The sequence below is a fragment of the Pongo pygmaeus genome, chromosome 2 (genome assembly GCF_028885625.2).
Source record: "Pongo pygmaeus isolate AG05252 chromosome 2, NHGRI_mPonPyg2-v2.0_pri, whole genome shotgun sequence".
Lineage (NCBI taxonomy): Eukaryota > Metazoa > Chordata > Mammalia > Primates > Hominidae > Pongo > Pongo pygmaeus.
The window spans coordinates 82393189-82415000 of record NC_085930.1 but is presented as its reverse complement, the minus strand read 5'-3'; the positions used below and the strand labels follow the sequence as shown (position 1 = coordinate 82415000).

At 37.5% G+C, this 21812-nt stretch overlaps 1 protein-coding gene across 21 annotated transcripts in view; it reads right to left on the bottom strand.

Annotated features, from left to right (window-relative positions):
- The window catches only part of FOXP1 (forkhead box P1), a 536483-nt gene that overhangs the window by 49734 nt on the left and 464937 nt on the right, over window positions 1-21812 (bottom strand). For all 21 annotated transcript variants that reach the window (XM_054479501.2, XM_054479493.2, XM_054479503.2 and 18 more), the window contains one exon: window positions 9190-9294. In XM_054479501.2, the coding sequence (XP_054335476.1) occupies window positions 9190-9294 (105 nt within the window). The remainder of the gene's footprint in view (window positions 1-9189; window positions 9295-21812) is intronic.

Sequence of the window (21812 nt, the reverse complement as noted above, 5' to 3'; positions counted from 1 at the left end):
TATTAGTGTCTTGGAATGATCTCATCTTTCATCCTGGCTAAACTCCAACACACAATTTCATTAACCCAGGTACCGCAGGTGATAAAACTCATTTTTCCCTAAAGAGACAGCTAAAAGGTACCAGTTATACATTTATGAAGTACCAGCAATCAAAATTATGGATTTTCTAAAAGGTTTTTAACTACTTTTATTGAAAGGAAAATCGCTGCCTCAGACTTTTGTGACACTATTGCTAATAATAAATTTTACCATTTAGACATGGCCATAATATGGTAGACAGTGTCAATAAAAGTATGGAGCAAAGATGATCCCTGTCTTTTAAGTAATGCCTTCTAATTACATGCCGGAAATGATCACATGAAATACCTAAGCTAACCAGTGGCTCTTAAAATATAACAACACTCAACAATGCATCTACAGTGATAAAGATGTACCGCATGCACATATGCAGTTATATGTAGAATTAATTGCATAAGTAGACATTCAAAAAATTTTCCAATGTTTTCAAAGCCTACAAGAAAAATTTAAATTTAATTTGCATTTCTAACTAAAATCTGTTTGTTGAAAAAAAAAATGCGTTCAAATGTTATTTGCTTCCTTTTGAGCAAAGTGGTGGCACTGGGCCTGTTATCTTTGGCAAACTTGTCTAAATTTTTCTATCTAATAGTCTATATATCACTAGAGGGCACTGTGGTATTTAGGCCACTTTGACCTCTTCGAGTACTAAGAAAGGTCTTGAACTCCTAAGCAATGTCAGAAAGGTTAAAAAAGACATTAAAAAAATTTTTTTTGGTAACACCCTATTTTTATTTTTCTAAAACCAATAAAAAATGCATGATAAGTAGAAAAGTCAAATTCATAAAAATATACAGCTCATTTTGCAATACTCAAAGACTTGTCACCTCAGATCTGATGGGGAAAATTTTCATCCTCATCTTCTTGAGATTTAAATTGTGAGGCTGGAATTTGATTTGCATACATCCACAATTATAGACAGCTATTCCCTCTACATGGCTGAAGTCTCCTGCACTAACTAGAGGTAATTTCACTGCAGAACATTCAGGCGTGCAAGCAGAGAGCCACAAATGGGTTTGAAACAATTTATGATATCCGGCCTCCTTCGACATGTATTAGCATATACCTGGTTTCTTTAACATACACTTTGTTTTTCCAAAACCACAAACATAGTTGCTGGAATTTCATGTGGAAGTGCTTAAGGGGCTGAAAGTTAACACCTTTGTGATCCATGCTGCCTCATGGTGGCTGTTAAACAAAAGCCTCTTTGTCGAGGCTTTCTTGAAATGTTTTCTTAACATGTTCCAAGTAGTTTTAGGCAGGGAACTAAAGTAAACAAGATGTTACCATGATAAAAACACTTGTGAAAACATTACAGAGCACACTTAGTAGTTTCTTTCACATAAAACTCTTCACAGTTTTGAAAAGTAAAATTCACAGAAAAAAATTTTAAAAAGCAAATTACCAATGAAATGTCCTCTACTGTCTACAGCCCTTGACCTTTTGGAAAGGGTCAAAGTTCCATCTCTGGGCATTTTCTTCAACATTTCTCTGTCTTCCATTACAGCACATACACAGTTTATTTTGGCTTTAATAAATTACATACATCTTACTAACAAGCAAGGGAATTTTTGTTTTGTTTTGCATGAAGTTTTTCTCCCTGAGAAATCACCAAAAGAAAAAAAAACTTTTCAAATAGGATACTAAGCAAGGATACAAATGACACTTTTAGTAGATGTTATACAAGTGGTCACCTAAAAGAAAAACTAGGGGAAATGGAAACATTTTCCCCCAAGCACATAAGAGTACCTGGTGTTTGTGAAACTATGGGCCTCCATCCGATTTTACATTCTAAGTTAAAAACAGGGAAATGTGGTCAGGATTTAACCTTCAAATCTACTCCTCATTTTGCCAATGCATTATATGAGCACTAAAAAAAGGGAGGGGGAGGAAAGGGAAGAATTACAAATCCACATTTTTACTAGTAAAGATTGTGTCTTTCACCTGGTTTGAAAAGAAGAAAAAAGAAAGGACTCAAGTGGGGAGAAGACGGAAGAACGCCGATGAGCTTCACCTCTCTGGATGATACGGGACTTGTTTTTGTTTATCTGTTATTGGAGGATGCCAAGCAATGCAGGGCTGGACGATTTCATTAGAGTTAGCAGGAGCACCTGCTGCTATCAGTTAGCGCTAACAAATGCAACAGTCACATGATAACTCATGGTTGATAGATTAAAAAAAAATCAACACTACTGCAAGTTGTTTTCAGAAGAAATAGGGAAATAAATGCGTACAATAGACTGGGTATCTGCTGATTCTGATAAAGCGTCCCTCTGTTGGCAGTGAGGGAAAGACAACAGGATGGTTATTTGTACAGTATTTATCTTTGAAATCAAGGGCCCTGTGGTATACCTCACCTTGGGAACAAACGCTGCAGAATGATCACAGAAAAGTGTCAAATCTCTGGTTTTGATTTACCAACAGTTATGATATTTCTTCCTCAGGAGGGAAAAAAAAATATGCTTCAGTTTCAGACCTGTGAGTCCCCCCCACCTCTCTTTTTTATGAACCCCTCTCTCTGTTAACAGTGGCACAGTATTGACAGATGGGATTTTTATCCTGAAGAACCAAGCTTGGCCTCTGTAACAGTTACAGCTTATTAATCTGGAGCTGCAGAAGACCAGAAAGCTGTTACCTGGCAAAGTCACTTCCTCTCCCTCAGTCTGAACCCTAAAAACTGGGTGGAAGAACCCAAGATCAAGGAAGTACAGAAACCATGGTTGGTCAATGAAATCATGGAGGTGGGGGGCATGACACACGTGGATATCTCCCCTCAAATATGACTAACTTGAGGGTTCTGTGAATCCAAGCTAACGTAACCCTGGATAGCTATGTCCGGGGCCACAAAAGCATTCCTCAGCTAAAAATATGTTGGTGACACCAAAAATGGTACAGCAAACTGTGGTCCAAGGGACACAGCCATACTCGTTCCTTGTTCCTTACGCATGGTCAACGGTTGCTTTTGTACCCCAATGGCAGAGCTGAGTCGAGTTGCAGTGACAGAGACTGTACAGCCTGCAATGCTGAAAATATTTCCTGTCTGCCCCTTTATGGAAAAAATCTGCCATGCCCTCCCCCCCTCTGTGTGGGACTTTTTACCAGAGGTTTCTGATTAAAACATTCTATTACAGAACAATTTCTTCTGATATATCAACGCTTTGCATAGTCACAACTCCTTTTCCTAGGTAGAAGGTTGGAAATTTTTGGATATTTAAAATTACCCATCCTTGAAAAATACATATATCTAAGTAGGTTAAGAAGTTTTAATGCTTTTAAAGAGTGCCTAGTATGGGCTAGGCAGTTTATATGATGTACTTTTTATTTACTCATTCATTTATTTAATTTTTAGAGACAAGGTTTTGCTTTGCTACCCAGGCTACAGTACAGTGGCATGATCATAGCTCACTGCGGCCTCAAACTTCTGGGCTCAAGTGAGCCTCCCACCTTAGCTTCCCAATTAGCTAAGACTATGGTCTCATGCCACAACACCCAGCTGATTTTTTTTTTTTTTTTTTGGCAGAGATAGGGTCTTGCTATGTTGACCTGGCTGGTCTCAAACTCTTGGCCTCAAGAAATCCTTCCACCTTAGCCTCCCAATGCATTGGGATTACAGGGGTAAGCCACCTGTGTCTTGCCTGGTGTACCTTTTAATTCTAACAACCGTAAAAAGTGATTAACATCCCAAATCACATGTGCTGATACTGAGGCTCAGATGACATGTGGCTAGTTCAAAGAACATATTAATAGTGTCCTCACTACCCAGTCAGCCTTTCTCCAAAACTTTCTTTATGTCCATTGCCAAGCAGAAAGCAAACTGTCAATAAAAAGTGCTGCCTCTAACCAGGCTGTATAATGCAGCAGTTAAGAATAAGTCTTCTGAAGCCAGACTGCCTGGGTTTGGACCTTGACTCCATCTCTTATTAGCTGTGTGACCTTGGGTAAATCATTTAACCTCTCTGGGCATTAGTTTCCTTAACTGTATGCTGGGAATACTACTACAATACTAGCATAAACTGTTTGTGAGGATTAAATGAGTTAATATATGTGAAGCATTTTGGGACTATGCCTGTTTTAAGGTTCAGTACTATTTAATTATAAACTATTATTAGGGGAGTGTAAAATCAAGGGAATAGAAAATAGGTGAAAAAAAAATCTATGAAGTAACACTTAAATCAAGATCAAAGCAATGCTACCTTTATTAAGTAAGAATACCAAGGAGAATTCGAGCAACACTGCTATCAATTTGCCTAAACCATAAGAAATCCCTTCTAAAAAGAGAGAGACAACTGAAGGGAAGCGTAGACTAGAGAATTTTTGGTCCACTGAAGCAAATGAAGATGCTTTCAGGATCTACAAATCCAGCAATCTGAGCAAAGTATTTGATGCATCACTCTCTGATGACAATGACCCCCCCCCCCAGTGACATCATTCAAAGAAGCCAGGTGGTTTTTATTTGAACCACAGAAGTTTGCTAGCTTCTTTCAGTTCGGTTCAATGGAAAACAAAGTTGGTTTCATCAAAGCCGATTTGATTTCCCTTTAGACTGAACAGAGAAGTGGGAGATGTGAATCTACAAGAAGACTAACTTATTTTCCACTGCACTAGGCAAGATCCTGATACCTGAAGACAACTCTGAATTTCCAAGAGTCAAAATCATGTTGTAGAGGAAAACTGAAATCCTGAATTTGTTACATATGACCAGTCAATGCGTAACTCAGGAAAGCATCTAGGGGAGTTTCTTCTTACTCAGCATTTGCTCTCCTTTGCTACTTTACAATATTCATTTTTACATTCTTGAACCAACTCTCTCATCCCTAGCCCCCATGTGGTTCACGTGGGGTGAACATCTCCCTCTGTTCTGGAGGCGGCATGTAATGCAAGCCTGGGCACGTCATGGTGATTGGCTCAAAGCTAGAACACATGACTCAATCTGGGCCAATGACAGTCTGCCTATGGCTTTTTCTGGGGCTACAGGGAAAGACATACTCTGTGGGATTAATAAACCTCTCCTCTTCAGTTCCACTTGGAAAGAGCCCCCAAATGAAGACAACACAGAAAAACAGAGCTAATGGACAATCAATACTCCAACAGCCTTCGTTAAATATCAGGATCTAGCCATGCTTGAAGCCAGCTGTACCACTGGACTTCCTAGCAATAGGGGCCAATTATCATCCCTCATTTATTTATTTATTTTTTTTGCTTCAGCCAATTTAAGTTGGGTTTCTGTAACTTACAAACAAAAGTCGTCTTACAAATATAAGTCAATAAATAAGTACCAGGAAATAACTAAGCAACAGTTGCAGGTTGATAGTGGGCATTCCAATTCCACTGAGCAAACAGGAACTGAGAACATGTCGTGTCATGTGCAAAACCACAATAAATAATTGATAGGTGGTTTCCTACACAAGTGCCAGACTTCTAATATCTTTAGAAGAGAAATGGGCTCTTTTATAGGAATTGAGTCTAGGCCCCAATTCTAATTATCTTTATTTTCTTTAATATGAAAACTATTCTCTCTCCTTTTTGGGATAATCTTCTAATAAATATAACCTAATTGTCAGCTCACATAACAAATGAACCTATGATTTGAGGATTTTTTTAGGGTAGGCATACGTTAGCCATTAACAAAATGTTTAAAATGGGTCTAGAAACTGTCATTTCCCTTTCTGACTCTAAAACTGATATATGTCCCTGAGCTTATGGATAGCAATTTTATAGTTCTAGAGACTTTATAACAATAAATCATATTTACAGATGTTTATCGGCCATTCTATAGATGGAAGAAATCGGTACCAAGATATTTATCAAACCTAGCACTGGTGTAGAAGAAAAAAATCAGAATTTAAAAGTGGCTCTGCCAAGTTCTTTTTCTCTCATTATATAAATATGATTAGGCAAATGATCAGGAAAGAACAAAACTAAGATTCTATAGTGAGTGATTTCTAAACAAAACAAAACCCAATATCACGAATCTGAATAATAATAATTGTAAAGAGTTGTTGCTTAATTTAAAATAAAGCATTGCTGATCTCGATTGTTCATATTTAGAAGCAATTTTGGACATCCCTTTTTAAATATTTTTAAGTACTTAAGTTTTCAATGACTACATAATGCTCTCAGAGTATAATACTGAGGCAAGAAAGCTATGAAATAGATTCACAGGCTTCCATTCATTAACCAAAAATTTATATTCACCAAAACTACTTGCAGGTAACACTAGATATATCTCTAAGGATGGCTTTATTACAATATTTGTATCAGGTCCATAAAGATAGACACAGAGACTGTTCTAACAATATAAAGACCATGCAAAACTGGAGACCTGCACATAAATCAGCTCACCTCTGTTTCCCTGGGGCTTGAATGAGAGAGAAAAGCTAGGAGATGGTCCCCAACACCCAATTTGTAAACCATCAGGCACCCAGATGTACACATGGGCATATGTTATAGTTATACATGTGCATATGTTATAGGTATACATGTGCATATGTTTGATTACATGTCTATAATATCATGTAACATTATATTCAATTCATAGGTTAATGATTCAATGATATTATGAATATATTTATATGATACAAAAATGCAGAGCAGTTTGGTCTAAACTTTATTTTTAACTGACAAGGTAACACAAGTAAGGAATAGCATAGAAGCACTTCACTTCAGCTATGAGACTAATATTATTTCCTTATAGAGATGCTTTATAGGTGTTATAGCTTCAAATGGGCCAACCCAGGTCTTAGTCATACTTTAACAGTAGAAATTGCTACTCCACTTTCCCTATAAGGACAAGAACCTGAACAAAAGTCAATACCAATATAGAAAGTTAAGAATCAAATTGGTAGCTTTCCTCAGCATCTGCTTTCTACATTTATAAAGTCAATCGTATAACAAAGAATGGGTCCAATCACCAAGCTGCAATTGGCCAGTAATTGTCACCAATTTTATAAAAATAAAGTGCATATGCAATTGCTTCAAAGAGAATAAAATACCTAGGAATCCAACTTGCAAGGGAAGTGAAGGACCTCTTCAAGGAGAACTACAAACCACTGCTCAACGAAATAAAAGAGGATACAAACAAATGGAAGAACATTCCATGCTCATGGATAGGAACAATCAGTATCGTGAAAATGGCCACACTGCCCAAGGTAATTTATAGATTCAATGCCATCCCCATCAAGCTACCAATGACTTTCTTCACAGAATTGGAAAAAACTACTTTAAAGTTCATATGGAACCAAAAAAGAGCCCACATTGCCAAGATAATCCTAAGCAAAAAGAACGAAGCTGGAGGCATCAAGCTACCTGACTTCAAACTACACCACAAGGCTACAGTAACCAAAACAGCATGGTACTGGTACTAAAACAGAGATATAGACCAATGGTACAGAACAGAGCCCTCAGAAATAATACCACACATCTACAACCACCTGATCTTTGACAAACCTGACAAAAACAAGAAATGGGGAAAGGATTCCGTATTTAATAAATGGTGCTGGGAAACTGGCTAGCCATATGTAGAAAGCTGAAAGTGGATCCCTTCCCTACACCTTATACAAAAATTAATTCAAGATGGATTAAAGACTTACATGTTAGACCTAAAAACCATAAAATCCCTAGAAAAAGAAAACCTAGGCAATACCATTCAGGGCATAGGCATGGGCAAGGACTTCATGACTAAAACACCAAAAGCAATGGCAACAAAAGCCAAAATTGACAAATGGAATCTAATTAAAAAGCTTCTGCACAGCAAAAGAAACTACCATCAGAGTGATCAGGCAACCTACAGAATGGGAGAAAATTTTTGCAATCTACTCATCTGACAAAGGGCTAATATCTACAAAGAACTTAAATTTACAAGAAAAAAATCAAACAACCCCATCAAAAAGCAGGCAAAAGATATGAACAGACACTTCTCAAAAGAAGACATTTATGCAGCCAACAGACACATGAAAAAATGCTCATCATCACTGGCCATCAGAGAAACGCAAATCAAAACCGCAATGAGATACCATCTCACACCAGTTAGAATGGCGATCATTAAAAAGTCAGGAAACAACAGGTGCTGGAGAGGATGTGGAGAAATAGGAACACTTTTACAGTGCTGGTGGGAGTGTAAACTAGTTCAACTATTGTGGAAGAAAGTGTGGCGATTCCTCAAGGATCTAGAACTAGAAATACCATTTGACCCAGCCATCCCATTACTGGGTACATACCCAAAGGTTTATAAGTCATGCTGCTATAAAGACACATGCACACGTTTGTTTATTGTGGCACTATTCACAATAGTAATACTTGGAACCAACCCAAATGTCCATCAATGATAGACTGGATTACGAAAATGTGGCACATATACACCATGGAATACTATGCAGCCATAAAAAAGGATGAGTTCATGTCCTCTGTAGGGACACAGATGAAGCTCGAAACCATAATTCTGAGCAAACTATCGCAAGGACAGAAAACCACACACCGCCATGTTCTCACACATAGGTGGGAATTGAACAATGAGAACACTTGGACACAGGGTGGGGAACATCACATATCGGGGCCTGTCGTGGGGTGGGGGGAGGGGGGAGGGACAGCATTAGGAGATATACCTAATGTAAATGAGGAATTAATGGGTGCAGCACACCAACATGGCACATGTATACATATGTAACAAACCTGCACGTTGTGCACATGTACCCTTGAACTTAAAGTATAATTTAAAAAAAAAAAAGATGAACACCTCCAACAACAACAACAACAAAAATATAGTGTATATGTCATTGATTTAATATGTAAGGACATGAATAAAAGTAAACGCTAAAAAACTGCAAGTTTAATACTGGAATCTTTTTTTTTTTAATCCTTGTCACTCTGAAAAATGGGTAAATATGGGCTCTTACTAAGACTTACGCCTTTGAATGTAAGTCTTTTTCCCATTGTAGTACAACCTTCAATAGATTTTGTAACTATTCCTATGGCAGTGCGCTAGACCTTGTGATTTAGAGTCCACTCTCAAAGGGGTGAGGTGAAACTCTCCATCAAAAAGGCATTTTATGAGCAAAGCACGAACGGTGGGAGGTGTTGGCTATGTAAAAGAAGAAAACAAAACAAAATCATTCTTACTTTAGAAATGATTGGAAATCTTCGCACACTGCTTCACAGCCTGGCCACTTGCATACACCATGTCCATAGAGAGGATGGCTATGGGGGTGCTCCTCATGGGACAAACTGAAAGAAAACACACAGAAGACCAGAGAATGAATTTGCTGCCAAGAACCATTCCACCAGACGAGGATAAAAAAGGCAGGAGGAGCCCACATGGCCAAATGTGGACAAGACAAATCTGTGATTTCCCCCATCCCATGTAATTGACTAATTAATTCTGCATTGTTTCCTAAAAGCAAGAGTTAAATTGTACCTAAATGTATTTAGTCAAATGTTAGAAATGTACATCTATGTATGAAAAAGTGTTTGACAGGCTTTTGTTAGATGCAAAGCTCTTTACTCAGACTGCGAAGGAGTCTTTAAAAAGCTAGAACTTATTTAATCTACATAATGAAAATTATAAAATCTGTACTTGATTTTGAGATTCTCTTGCTACATCTACAAGGAATATTATCCATTTTCTCCTCTTCCCTTCCCCCAGAAACTGCTTTCATATAATCACATATTTTTTCCCAAGTTAATTTTATCCAGCAAAGAAGAGTACAATTAAATAACTTAGAATAATACCAAAATAATTTAGGAAGACAAATGTATCCAAGCAGATGATTAGTTTTTTTTGAAAAAAGCTAATAATGGCAAGAAGATTATATTCCTAAAATTCCTAACACCAAGAGTGAGAGAAAATTTGGCATGAACACGAAGGGGTTAATCCTCCAGTGGGGTTCCAATCAATACGTAATGATTTGGCCACACAGATCCAAGTCATGGGATGCTTTGATCCGCACCATGTGGTGCTCGGGGAAGAGTATCTGTTGCACTCGCCGATGAACCATATTCTCAAATATTTTCTCTATTATATTTCTGCATCCAGACTTCTTTCAGACAAATTATTTTTACAGTTGTTTCCATAACCTTAAATTCCATCAGATAGAAATGTAAAACTAACATTGAGAGTTCTGTTTCGTACTCAAGTGCATTCCCTTCCCGGGAAGGGCTATTTTGCAAGTTACTCGACTGTCTCTGCCTGACTTCGAACTTCAAGCACAATGAATGATGATTACAAGAACACACACACACACACACACACGCATGCATACACACAAGAGGCCTGTATTTCATTTCATATTGCCATCAGGATGTATATTCATGTATTTTATCAATTTACATTCATACAGCATATGTACACAAATGCCACTTGTCCCTGACTTATAACACAACCCACAGTAAGTGTATTATGAACACAAACCAAGGAGCATAAAAAGTAAACACAAAGACACACAGAACTACACCTGATCAAAGATCATTACATCTCCCTATGACTTTTGAATAATTTTGCTGGAAATCTAATATAATTTAAAGATAATGACAAGCTATTTTGCCCTACCACAGAAAATAGGTCTTAGAATTAAAAAAAAAAAAGAAAGAAAAGAAAAAGAAAAAGAGGTAGAAAAATAACTTGTAAAAATACAGAAAGGTGCCCCTCATACAAGAAAGGAATAAAACAAGGGAACTCAAGTAGCTATAGTGAGATTTATGAAGCCAAACAATAAAAGGATATTCTCTAAGCAGTTAACAGGGTAAAATTGCATTGGACTTAAGGAAAGAATTACTACCTATTTGTGTTCATCTTCAGATCTGTGAATGAATAAAATAGCTATGCAAAAACAGAATTTTAAAAATTTACTAACAGTATTACAAATGAAAGAATACTTCAACAGTAGTAGAATTCTCAGATATTCTAAGAGGGAAGAAAATCATTTAAAAAGAAAACTTTTAATCCACAGCTTAAAAAGAAAAGAAGAATATTCCAACTTTAATAATCATTTTCTTTAGCAATTTTATTAAGATTTAACTATTCTTAGAACTTTAAAAGAGTAATATATTGTTGTTGTAGAAAACTTGAAAATCCTGAAAAGAAAAAAAAACCTACCTTCAAATACATACGCACTTGATAAGGCACGAATATTTATATCATTCTTCTACATTTAACATAATTTTGTAAATACTTTCTCATGTTCTCAACTCATCTTCAAGAACCTTATTTACTGGGTAATGGTCCATCACGTATCATCTTAACTCTAGTTATATGCCAAAATTTAACCATTCCTCTATTTTGGACATTGAGTTTCTCTTCATGTTTGTTATATTTGTAGATAATGTTAGAAATAAAATTTACCAGCTTAAACATCCCAATATTATCACAACTGACTGCTACCAGAAGATATATTCAGAGAAATAGAATCACTCAATTAATGAGTACCAAAATTTTAACACTGTGAATATTCTATCAAGTTGATCTTGAAAAATGCTACATGCCGAGTACATTCTTAGACAGTATACATATTTTGTGTGATTTTTTTTCAATTTGGAAACCAGGAACCTGAACTAGTTAGGATGAAAAATTAATATTACTAGTTAAGAACTGTAAATGGTTAAACAGCTGTGCTTCCTGGGTTAAGCTGGGGGTGTTCTGAAAATAATAATACAAGACAAAATAATATGCATTCACTAGCAGGGTTTTGGACTCGAAATGTGGAGAATTTAACACGATGTTTGCTGTTCCCCTTCCTGTTTTTAGTTAACTGACTTGTGAAGGATCCAAGATCTGAATAAAACTATTCACATCTAAGAATTTACTTTTAGTTCAACTTGTTATCACTACTTCAAAGGACAGATAACGACTCACTAGGGCCTTAGAAGGCAACCAGTTATACCTGAAGTCTAAAGAAACTCATACTTGTCACACACCGGTACAATTACACATTCAGAAGACCACTTGTGAATTTGTCTCTCAGTTAAAAAAAGTCTTTATTATGAAAAGATTACATGCTCTTGTTTTCACAAGTTCACATATTAAACTGCAGTGGTTCCCGAAGGAAGTGCACCCCTACACCCCAACCTAGGCATCATTTACCATTCAGGTTTATATTGCATTTCTAACAATTATTTTAAAAAATGGAAACATACTGTACACACTGTTGTCATTTGCTTTTCATATTTAATATATAACTGGATACTTTCAAATACACAATTGTCTGAAATAAAGTGTTTGGCTTTGGAAGGAGAGAGAACAAGCTGGCAGAGGTGCCTTGATAGCATCTTTTTGGAAAGATACCTAAGAAACTGGAACAACTGTTGCCTCTGGGGAGGGGCACAGGGAGCCAGGAGTAGCAGGGAAACTCAGTTTTCACCATACTTTTTATATCTTTTGAAGTTTTAATTTTGCACATTGTAGGAACTGTTGCTGTGCAATTGTTAATTTTCTTGCACACATATGTGTGTTGGCATATATGTATGTAGTAGAAAAAGAATCAAGTGCCATGCAGGACTTGATTTCCAGTCTGCTGTGTGCTCTAACAGTGGTACAATGAATACCACACACCCGCTGCATGTGTGGCTGGGTCTCGCTTCTAGCTTTGCAGTCGTTCTGTATGAAGCATCATTGGACAACACCAGCTGCACCTCTGAATGGGAGCTTTTCTGTTTTCTCAAAAAAGTGGAACAAGCATTTATATTCTTACTGCCTTTTGGGTCGTGCCAAAAAAGACAAGAAGGGAAATAAAAATGAGGAAAATAATGTTTTCATCTTGAATTAATTTAGAGCTACATTTACAGGATGAAACATGGTGGGAAAAGGATGATTTGGGCATCTGATGGTAAAATAAAGCAGTGAGCTTAATCATTTAGATAAATTATTCAAGGGTAAACTCACCAATGTGTAAAGTATCATTTCTGAAAAGCTGCCAGGGTCGGTGATGAAAATAGATACATTTTGTTTTTAAAAGATTTAAACATGTTTGTCAAAATTAGATTTCTAAAACTTTAGGGTCAATTGTTTAATAAGGTGTATTTTACCACAAACTCTCAGGTTGAATATTCCTGGGGCAGGGATCACTTTTTTTCAGCTCCCTATACTCAGTACCTCCAACAGAACATGGGTTTGAGTTCGGGGGCGGTGGCTCAAGCCTGTAATTCCAGCACTTTGGGAGGCCGCAGTGTGTGGATCATTTAAGGTGAGGAGTCTGAGACCTGCCTGGCCAACATGGTGAAACCCTGTCTCTACTAAAAAATACCAAAATCAGTCAGGCGTGGTGGTGGGCACCTGTAATCCCAGCTACTCAGGAGTCTGAGGCAGGAGAATTGCTTGAATCTGGGAGGCAAAGGTTGCAGTGAGCCCAACTGCACCACTGCACTCCAGCCTGGGCAACAGATGACAGAGCGAGACACGGTCTCCCAAAAAACAAAACAAAACAAAACAAAAAAAACATGGGCTTGATAAATGTTAGGTGGATTTATGAATGAACAGACAGTAAATATATTGTTCTATTTCATTTCTGTGTGGCTATACACTCAACTGGTGTTTGCCATTTTAAAAAAAGTCTTGTAGGTAAAGACCAGAATTATGCAAAGCTACATGAGAAACTATCGTTATGACACTTTCTATTATTTAATTTTATTCTGAATATATAAAACACAGATAGTATGCATTTGAGAAAAGCCAGTTAATTTAAATTTCTCTTGATAATCCTTGATATGTAAAAATTAAATATAATTTTAACACAAAAATAGTGATAGCATTTCAGATTAGAAAGAACCAACTTGCATGAAAAGTATAATTACATATAAATATGTAATAATTTCTGACATTAAATGATACCAAATCCAGTATATATTCAGTAGGATATAAGGGTGTCATTTTCAATGACAGTTAAGTAGGATATTTTGTTCTATTTATTTTTTTCTGCATCAAAGTATACCACCCAAGGTCTTCACTTCAACACTGACCTTAGTTTTTGAGACAATTTTATATAATGGTTATGGTTCCTTATGACATTTCATGGTTACATTCCCAAGGTCGCTACTTAACCAAAGCTTCAAACTGGAATTATTAAATCCACCTGCTAAATAAGGACAACTTCTCAACTCTGCTGTCTGCAGTCTTTAGTGATCCTTATACTGTTAGTCCTGTAAGCTAATTTCCCCTGTGGTAACTAAGAGGGAAGAATTTCTGAAGGAGATGAAGCGAAGAGTGACCTTGCTACCTGCCAAGCCATTTCCTGCCAACTGAAATGCCAGTTTTCCCTTCACCTGAAGGCAGATTCCAAGCTTTTCCCGTGCACTGACCCAAGTTCTCAGCTGTCTTTTATGTATCCCCTTAATTTTTCTTCCCTTTTCCAAATCTGCCCCTTTCCAAATTTGCCTTTGTTTTCCTCCTCTCCAAATTTCCAATTCATCTGCAGCAAAAGGCTACATACATCTGTGCCCATTACGGTTTATGCCTCCCCACAAACACCAAAAAAAGGAAATCCTGCCTAAATTATAAACTGTATTTTATTTCACTGGCATGTTATTTGATAAATTAAATTATAGAAGACTATGTTGGTTGTTCTCCACTCACTCAAAATTGTGGAAATACATTTTTCAAGTTTTAGTGAGTTATAGTTTACACATCATACAATTCACTCATTTAAAGTGCATAATTCAATATTCACGGAGTTGTATAACCATCATCACCAACTAATTTTGGAACATTTTTATCATCCCTCAAAAGAAATCCTGTACCCATTAGCAGTCATTCCCCATTTCCTCCCAACTCCCAGCCCTTGCCAATCTCTAATCTTTCTCTCTAGAGGTGTGTCTATTTTGGACATTTCACATCAAGGGAATCATACAGTATATGTTCTTTTATGCCTGGCTTCTTTCACTTCCCATAATCCTTGGAGTTTCATTCGTTTACACTGTAGCATTTACTAGTACTTTATTCCTTTTTGTAGCTGAATAGTATTCCATTGTACATACATAGCACATTTATCCATTCATCTGTTGATGAACATTTGGGCTACTTCCACATTTTGGCTATTGTGAGTAGTGCTGGTATGAACATGTACGTACATGTACTCTAAGTATCTGTTTTCAATTTTACGGGATATCTACCTAAAAGTTGAATTGCTGGGTCCTATGGTAACTCTACGGTTGACATTTGGAGGAACTTTGAGACCACTTTCCAAAGCACTTTATATTCTCACCAGCACTGTGTGAGGGTTCTAATTTCTCCATGTCCTTGCCAATACTTGTTACGTATCTTTATTTCAGCCATCCTCGCAGCTAGGAAATGGTACCTTATTGTGCTTTTGATTGAATTTCCCTAATGATTAATGAGGCTGCACATACTTTCATGTGCTTACTGCTATGTGTGTATCTTCTATAGCAAAATGTCTATTACAAGCCTTTGCCTATTTTTTAATTGGGCTGTTTTTTTTGCAAATATTTACTCCTGTTTTGTGGGTTGTCTTTTTACTTTCTTTACAGTGTGCTTTAGAGCACAAACATTTTGAATTCTGATGAGGTCCAATTTATCTATTTTTTCTTTGGCTCCTTCTGTTTTTGGTGTTACATCTCAGAAACCATTGCCTAAACGCAAGGTAACAAAGAGTTACTTCTAGCTTTGCTTCCAAGAACTTTATAGCTTTAGCTTTCACATTTAAGCCTATGGTCTGTTTTAAGTTAATTTTTGCATATGATATGAGTCAGGGGTCCAAGTTCATTTTTTTAAATGTTGTCCCAGCACCATTTGATAAAAACACTACTCTATCCCCAATGAATGGTTTGATACTTTTGTCAAAATGAACGTAAATGTAAGTGTTGGCATTTTTTAAATTTCACTTTTCTTAGATTTCTTTTTCCCCAACATACTGCTCATGTTTTCAAAAGAATTTATAGTTAAAATTATATAACAACTTTTGAAATTACATTAAGCTATAAAATAACTTTTGAGGTTTGACGGGTAGGGGGAGAGATAGGTTTTTAATAAAAATAAAACCATAGCGGCTGAACTTTTTGAAGAATAAGTGCCTAAGGGCAACTTTGTTTCCCAGATCCTGTTGATCCTTTGTGTACTGAAAAACCTTTGCAGAATGTGCTATGTGGCTTTCTCTGCTTAACATGTAAATGGAGTGTAACTGTTCCTTTTACTGAGGGCCAGCGCTATTTCTCTATAGGAATGGTTGGGAGCACAGTGTCGGGAGGCCTCATTTGTCATGATAGCTCTGCTTGTAACCAGGAATCCTGCAAGTCCTTTCACTGCTCTGCCCTCCAATTCCCTCATGTGAAAACTGAAGAGAATCACACAAGAGCTCCTCCCAGTGGTAAAACCTCCACCAAACTTCCACCAAGGATATGCAGATGGCATAGGGAATAGGCACCAATGGCACATCCTGGTACTGACAAGATGAATAAGGAGTAGGTGCTGAATGGATATCCGTTAAAGGAGTGAATGAAGCCCCTCAGCAAGGAGTATCGGTGTCTTCATCACGGCTGTGGAGCAGGGGGCTGGTTGCTATTCCCCTCTCACTCATCCCTGACCCACTGCAAATACACAAACCAAAAAGCACTATACATCCCCTTTCCCACCTCCTTTGACTTAAAAGCTGTTCTGCCTCCCTCCCTTCCCCCACTGGCCACCCTCTTCATTCCCACCATTTAGGACTTTCATTCATCTAGCCAACATTTATGGAACTCCGACCCTGAGACAGGCACCGAGCATACTCATCAGTAAGGCCGTTTTGTTAACAAAAGACTTCCATGTCTCTTTGTCTGTTATCCTTCCAAATTATTTGGTCTCATGTCCACGTGCACATCTTTATGTCAACCTAACAACACTGTAAGCCACAGAATCCTCCTTTTTCAGGTCCATCCCAGCCTGTGATTTTTGTCTGCACGGTAAGAGACTGCTTATTCCCAGCCAAAACATTACATTAAATCAGACACCTTGGGTTTCTAGAAAGCTGTTCTCTTCATACACAATTTTAGCTCTATCTACTAATAAAGAGTGTCTTAAGCTACACTTATGCTACAATGGCAGGCATCAATGGAAGCCACTACTATTTTAAAGCTTTTACATTTATTTGCTGATTCTTCAACGACAGCTTATCCAAAATGATCCTACTTTCTCTTTTCTCTCTTCACTTTTTAGTTCTTATCACATTTCCCTGCCTGTGACTTTGTTATCATAGCTTACTTTCAATGAGACTGTACCAAACCGTATCATGTACTTCTTAGGTTTGAAGATGGGAATATGAATTTGATCTGAGAATATTCTAGTGATGAGGTCCTACCTGAAAATATAATCAGACTTCTGATTTGAAATTACTAAATTTACAAAAACTAATTGCTATCAAATATTTGTGAAATATTTGATCATTAACTCGAATGAAACATGCTCAGTCACACAAAATGATACCAAACTAGACGAGCTGGCCTTGAAACTTGATCGCAATGACCTTTTCTAAGAAGAGCAAGGTAGATTCACAATCTCAAAGAGATGATTCCTTAAATACTTAGCACCATTTTCCACTTTACAGTTTATTCTTCTGGCGTTTTTCATACTGTTGTATATCCCCTCGAAATCAGCTGGAAGTCCAATCACAGTCTCTTGCAGAAAATAGAACGACAGGTAAAGTTTCTCCACGTTCCATACTGTAGCATCAAGGGGAAAAGGTCTTATACCTGCCCAAAGATGAGCAGATGAGACGTGGGAACAGGAGAAACGACGATGCAAGCGCCGCATGCGTTTCCCTGGCAGCTTTGTAAAAATGACCTTTCTCCTTCAACTGTCACTGAAAACACTTTGAGAAAGCAGATGGGCTTCTTATTTCACACCGAAGAGTTGGGAGACAACTTAGACACTGCATTTCTAGCACACTGCCTTAATTTTCACTTCTCACTCACTGCAGAAAAACACCACCCTACATGTTTATTAATCAGTTTTCCAAAAGTAAGTGGACAATGGGTCCTGTAATCCTCCCACAAAGAGAAGGGTGTTTTATTAAAGCCTATTAAAGGGCCTACCCTAGAGTGAATAAGGATGGAGTTCTCTACAAACTGTAACAAACACACATGCTTCTCTCTTTCTCTCTCACGCAGGGAATCCTTGACTCTCCTTCCCCAGAACGCTCATCATCTCAATTTTCTGCTGCTTTTCAAATCATGTTTAATTAGAGGATTTCACATTCCCTTGTGATACGATATTCATGAGTAAAACTTGCAATTGGAGTGACTGTGAATTAGTCTATTAAGTGCCAGATTTGTGCTTTTAAACAATGATGGAGATTATTGTTATTATCTGCTCTCAATATTGTGCTCTGAGATGTGAGGACTACCTTAACTAACTTTACATCTGAAATACAAGCTATTAACCATTTATGTCCAGAGTTGGTTTTTGTTCCTCCCTTCTTTCTTGATTTGCAAATTATGCTGGGAGAAATAAGAGAGTTATTTTTCTATAGTGGTCCTCAGGGCATGGCCCACTAGTGGTGTGCTGGGTGGGTTTGCATGGTATACCCTTACTTCCATAGTTCTGGACTTATATTCATCTGCATTGGTTAAAGTTTTTATGAGTACATCAGAAACATGATTTCTCAGTAGTTACTTTTTACACAACCTATTTAAACGAGCCAATTCATGAACAATATTAAGTAGATAGTAGTAATAAGTATATGTAGACAAGCCAAAAATGGAGAATGGCAGGAGAATGACTCAAAGAATGTTGACTGGGCCCTAAGAGACTGTAAGAACTGTGTCTGGGGAAAAGGGCATACAACCTTCCTTTCCCATTGCTATTCCTAGAGTAGTGCTTCTTGAACTTTATTACAGATATAAATCCGATTCGGTGGTTCTGGGTGGTGGGGTGGCGCATGACTATGCATGTGGAGGAAGCCCCCAGAGCTGCTGGGCCATGGACCATAACTTGAATACCAAGGATCTTGGGTGTTCCCTGATCTGTATCTGACCTAAAAATGTCTATGCTTAAAGAAATAGTCACAAGGATGCCCTCTTTATAACAAGAGGGATGGACATAGATAAATATGTTAAGGGGGTGGCACTGGGCAACCTCACCAAGTAATAGTTGCAAACTCACAGAAATGCTTGCTGCTCAAAGTTATTTAAAAATTAATGCAAGGCTGTATTTCTTTTTTGTATTTTAAAAATAACAAAACAGGTAAGGCTGAAGGAAGTTAGCACAGGGAAAAGGTCACTTTCTGTTTCTGTTTAACAAACACCAATTTTACATCAGCACAGATCTGTTGGGTGATATGGTCAGTGATTAATGTTTACCAGATACTACACTGATCAAGAATATCCCAGAGTAAACTACTGAATCAATGAGTCTGAAAACTTCACAGTCCCCAAACTCTAGGTCTGCTTTAAGTATCTTCTAAGCCTGGTTCACATCCCTGAGGATGTATGTGAGGAAAAGCAGAGTCACAAATCAACTTTTTAGGAAGGTTAAGTGACAGTCTTGAATTTTTCTAAGAAATTAGGGTATACCAGGAAGGCAGGGTTTCCATGCACTTGGCACAGTACCATATTCAGTCAAGGTCCCTTCCCTCGGAAAAACGAGAAAAACCTATGAAAACATCCCAACTCGTGATATGAACACACTCAATGGGGTCCCACAATGTCAAATGGAGCAAGAAAGCATACTTTGAAGGTTTGCAGATGTATCTTAATTTGTAATGGACCAAAATATATCTACTGTCTCCAACTTCTGATTTCACAGGTATCATTTCTTAGAATGAAGCTCATTTTATTTAAGAAATGACTTGATTTAAAGAAAATAATACAAATAATCACATAAGCAGATAGGGCAAACCTCACAACAATGGGACGCATATTCAAAAGACTCAAGTGGAAAAGCAAAAGCTCATAAAGTAGTCCTTGAGGATCCAGTCTGTAGCTGGGTTAACTTCGCAGGTTGACACTGACAAAGTAGCAAGTCTCTGAAGACGTACTTTAATTTGAATTTTCACAGGGGATGGCAGAGCCTCACGGTCGTTCTGGACTTAGGGGTCAAAGACCCACAAAGGCCCCAACAGCACAGTGTAGTGTGTCTGATGCTTTTAGGACTAGAGCTTCTTCCTCCAGATTTAAGGGCATCTCATTTGTAAGCCATCTATGTGACTAGCAACTGGCTGCTTTACCAATGGTAAGAACCTGAGGCTAGGTGCCACGAAAGGCAGTAAGTCTGGCAGTTATTTTCATCACTAACCATGTCACCAATCTCCCCTATCTCCCCCCTTTCCAGCCACACTGGGCAAAATGTGCCATCTTGATTCCCAGATGCCAGGAGTATTTATGTGGCATAGCAGGAGAATGGAGCAGAGAATCAGAGCTGTAGTACCTGAGGCTGGTTGGTGTGCTTGGATCACAGTGCAATCGCAAACAGAGCAGGTGATGACAAGCACAAAATGCCTGTATTTGCAAGGTGATGAGTGAAGGAATAAATAAAGGAAAAGAACAAGAGGAGGCAGAGGTCCATCTTTTGTTTCTGACACCAGTAAGGGCTATTCTGAGTTGGTAACTAAAAGTTTACCACTGGCAGTATGAACACTGGGATCTTGTTAAGAAAACAGTATGCTTTCCAAAAAGTGGTGCGAGCAACTGTGTCAATACAGACATACGGATCACTAATCCAAAAGCTATTAACACCATTAGGCAGGCATTCTCATTATGTCAATGCAAGTGTGTTTGCACTGGTGAGTCACAAGGTCTATGTGGAACCTTGTCCATATGTTAGAGGAACCAATGACACCCAAAAAAACCAACGACCATAAACAAAGTTCCAATATTAATTCTTATTTTCTTCCCCTCCCCAGTACTCTATGGAAGTCAGCAAAAGATTTCTAAGAGTTACATCATACTTCAAAAGTAGAAGAACCATACACAAGGGCCAGACCAGAAAGCAGGAGACGAAGGGACAAGTTAGCCAAAGATACAAAATGCCTCAAAACTGTCAGGCACTTGCTTATGTGTTTCCTTAGAATTATTCCCTACTTTATGTAATTACATTTATTTCTCTATAGCCCAAGATGCCTCATTAACATTCACTGGGTTAAATTCTTCTCTACATTTAATTCAGCAGATTTCATTAAACACCTACTTTGTGATAATCATGTTGGATTCTTCGATCAGTCTCCAAAACTGGGATGCATATGACCTACGTCATATATTTAAGATTTGATATTACATATATGAGTCATAATATTAAGATTTCCGTATACACATCTTAATATTAGAACTTGAAAATGTATATATACATTTCTCACCCTCTTAGCCACTAATTTTTATAACATAAGTAATATATATTAGAAACATGTATATAATTAATAAACATACTTAGTAGGGGTACATATTCAACATTTTTATACTGATGGGTAAAAAATCAAGTTTGGTGGTCACTGGCATTGACTGCAACTATAAGTAAGTTCTCACACTCGGAAAGAGTTCTGCCCAATTCTCTAGTTGGGGAGACAGTGATAACTGAACAGATGGCTGGAACATAAAGTACTGTAACATTCGATCTGGGCCTTAACGTATCAGGAGGAGCTCAGGTGATGAAAGGAATAGAGTGAGAGCAGAGAACCGAAGCACACACACAAAAATCTAGGAAGACAAAACCAGAGCCCTTACGAATGAAATTAAGGCCAAAAATTGAAATTTTTTTTTTAAATTTTGCTCCAAAAAATAGCTTATATTGGGCCACAGTCTTGAGAATTTTTCTCTCTGAAATGTTGAGTCTTGGC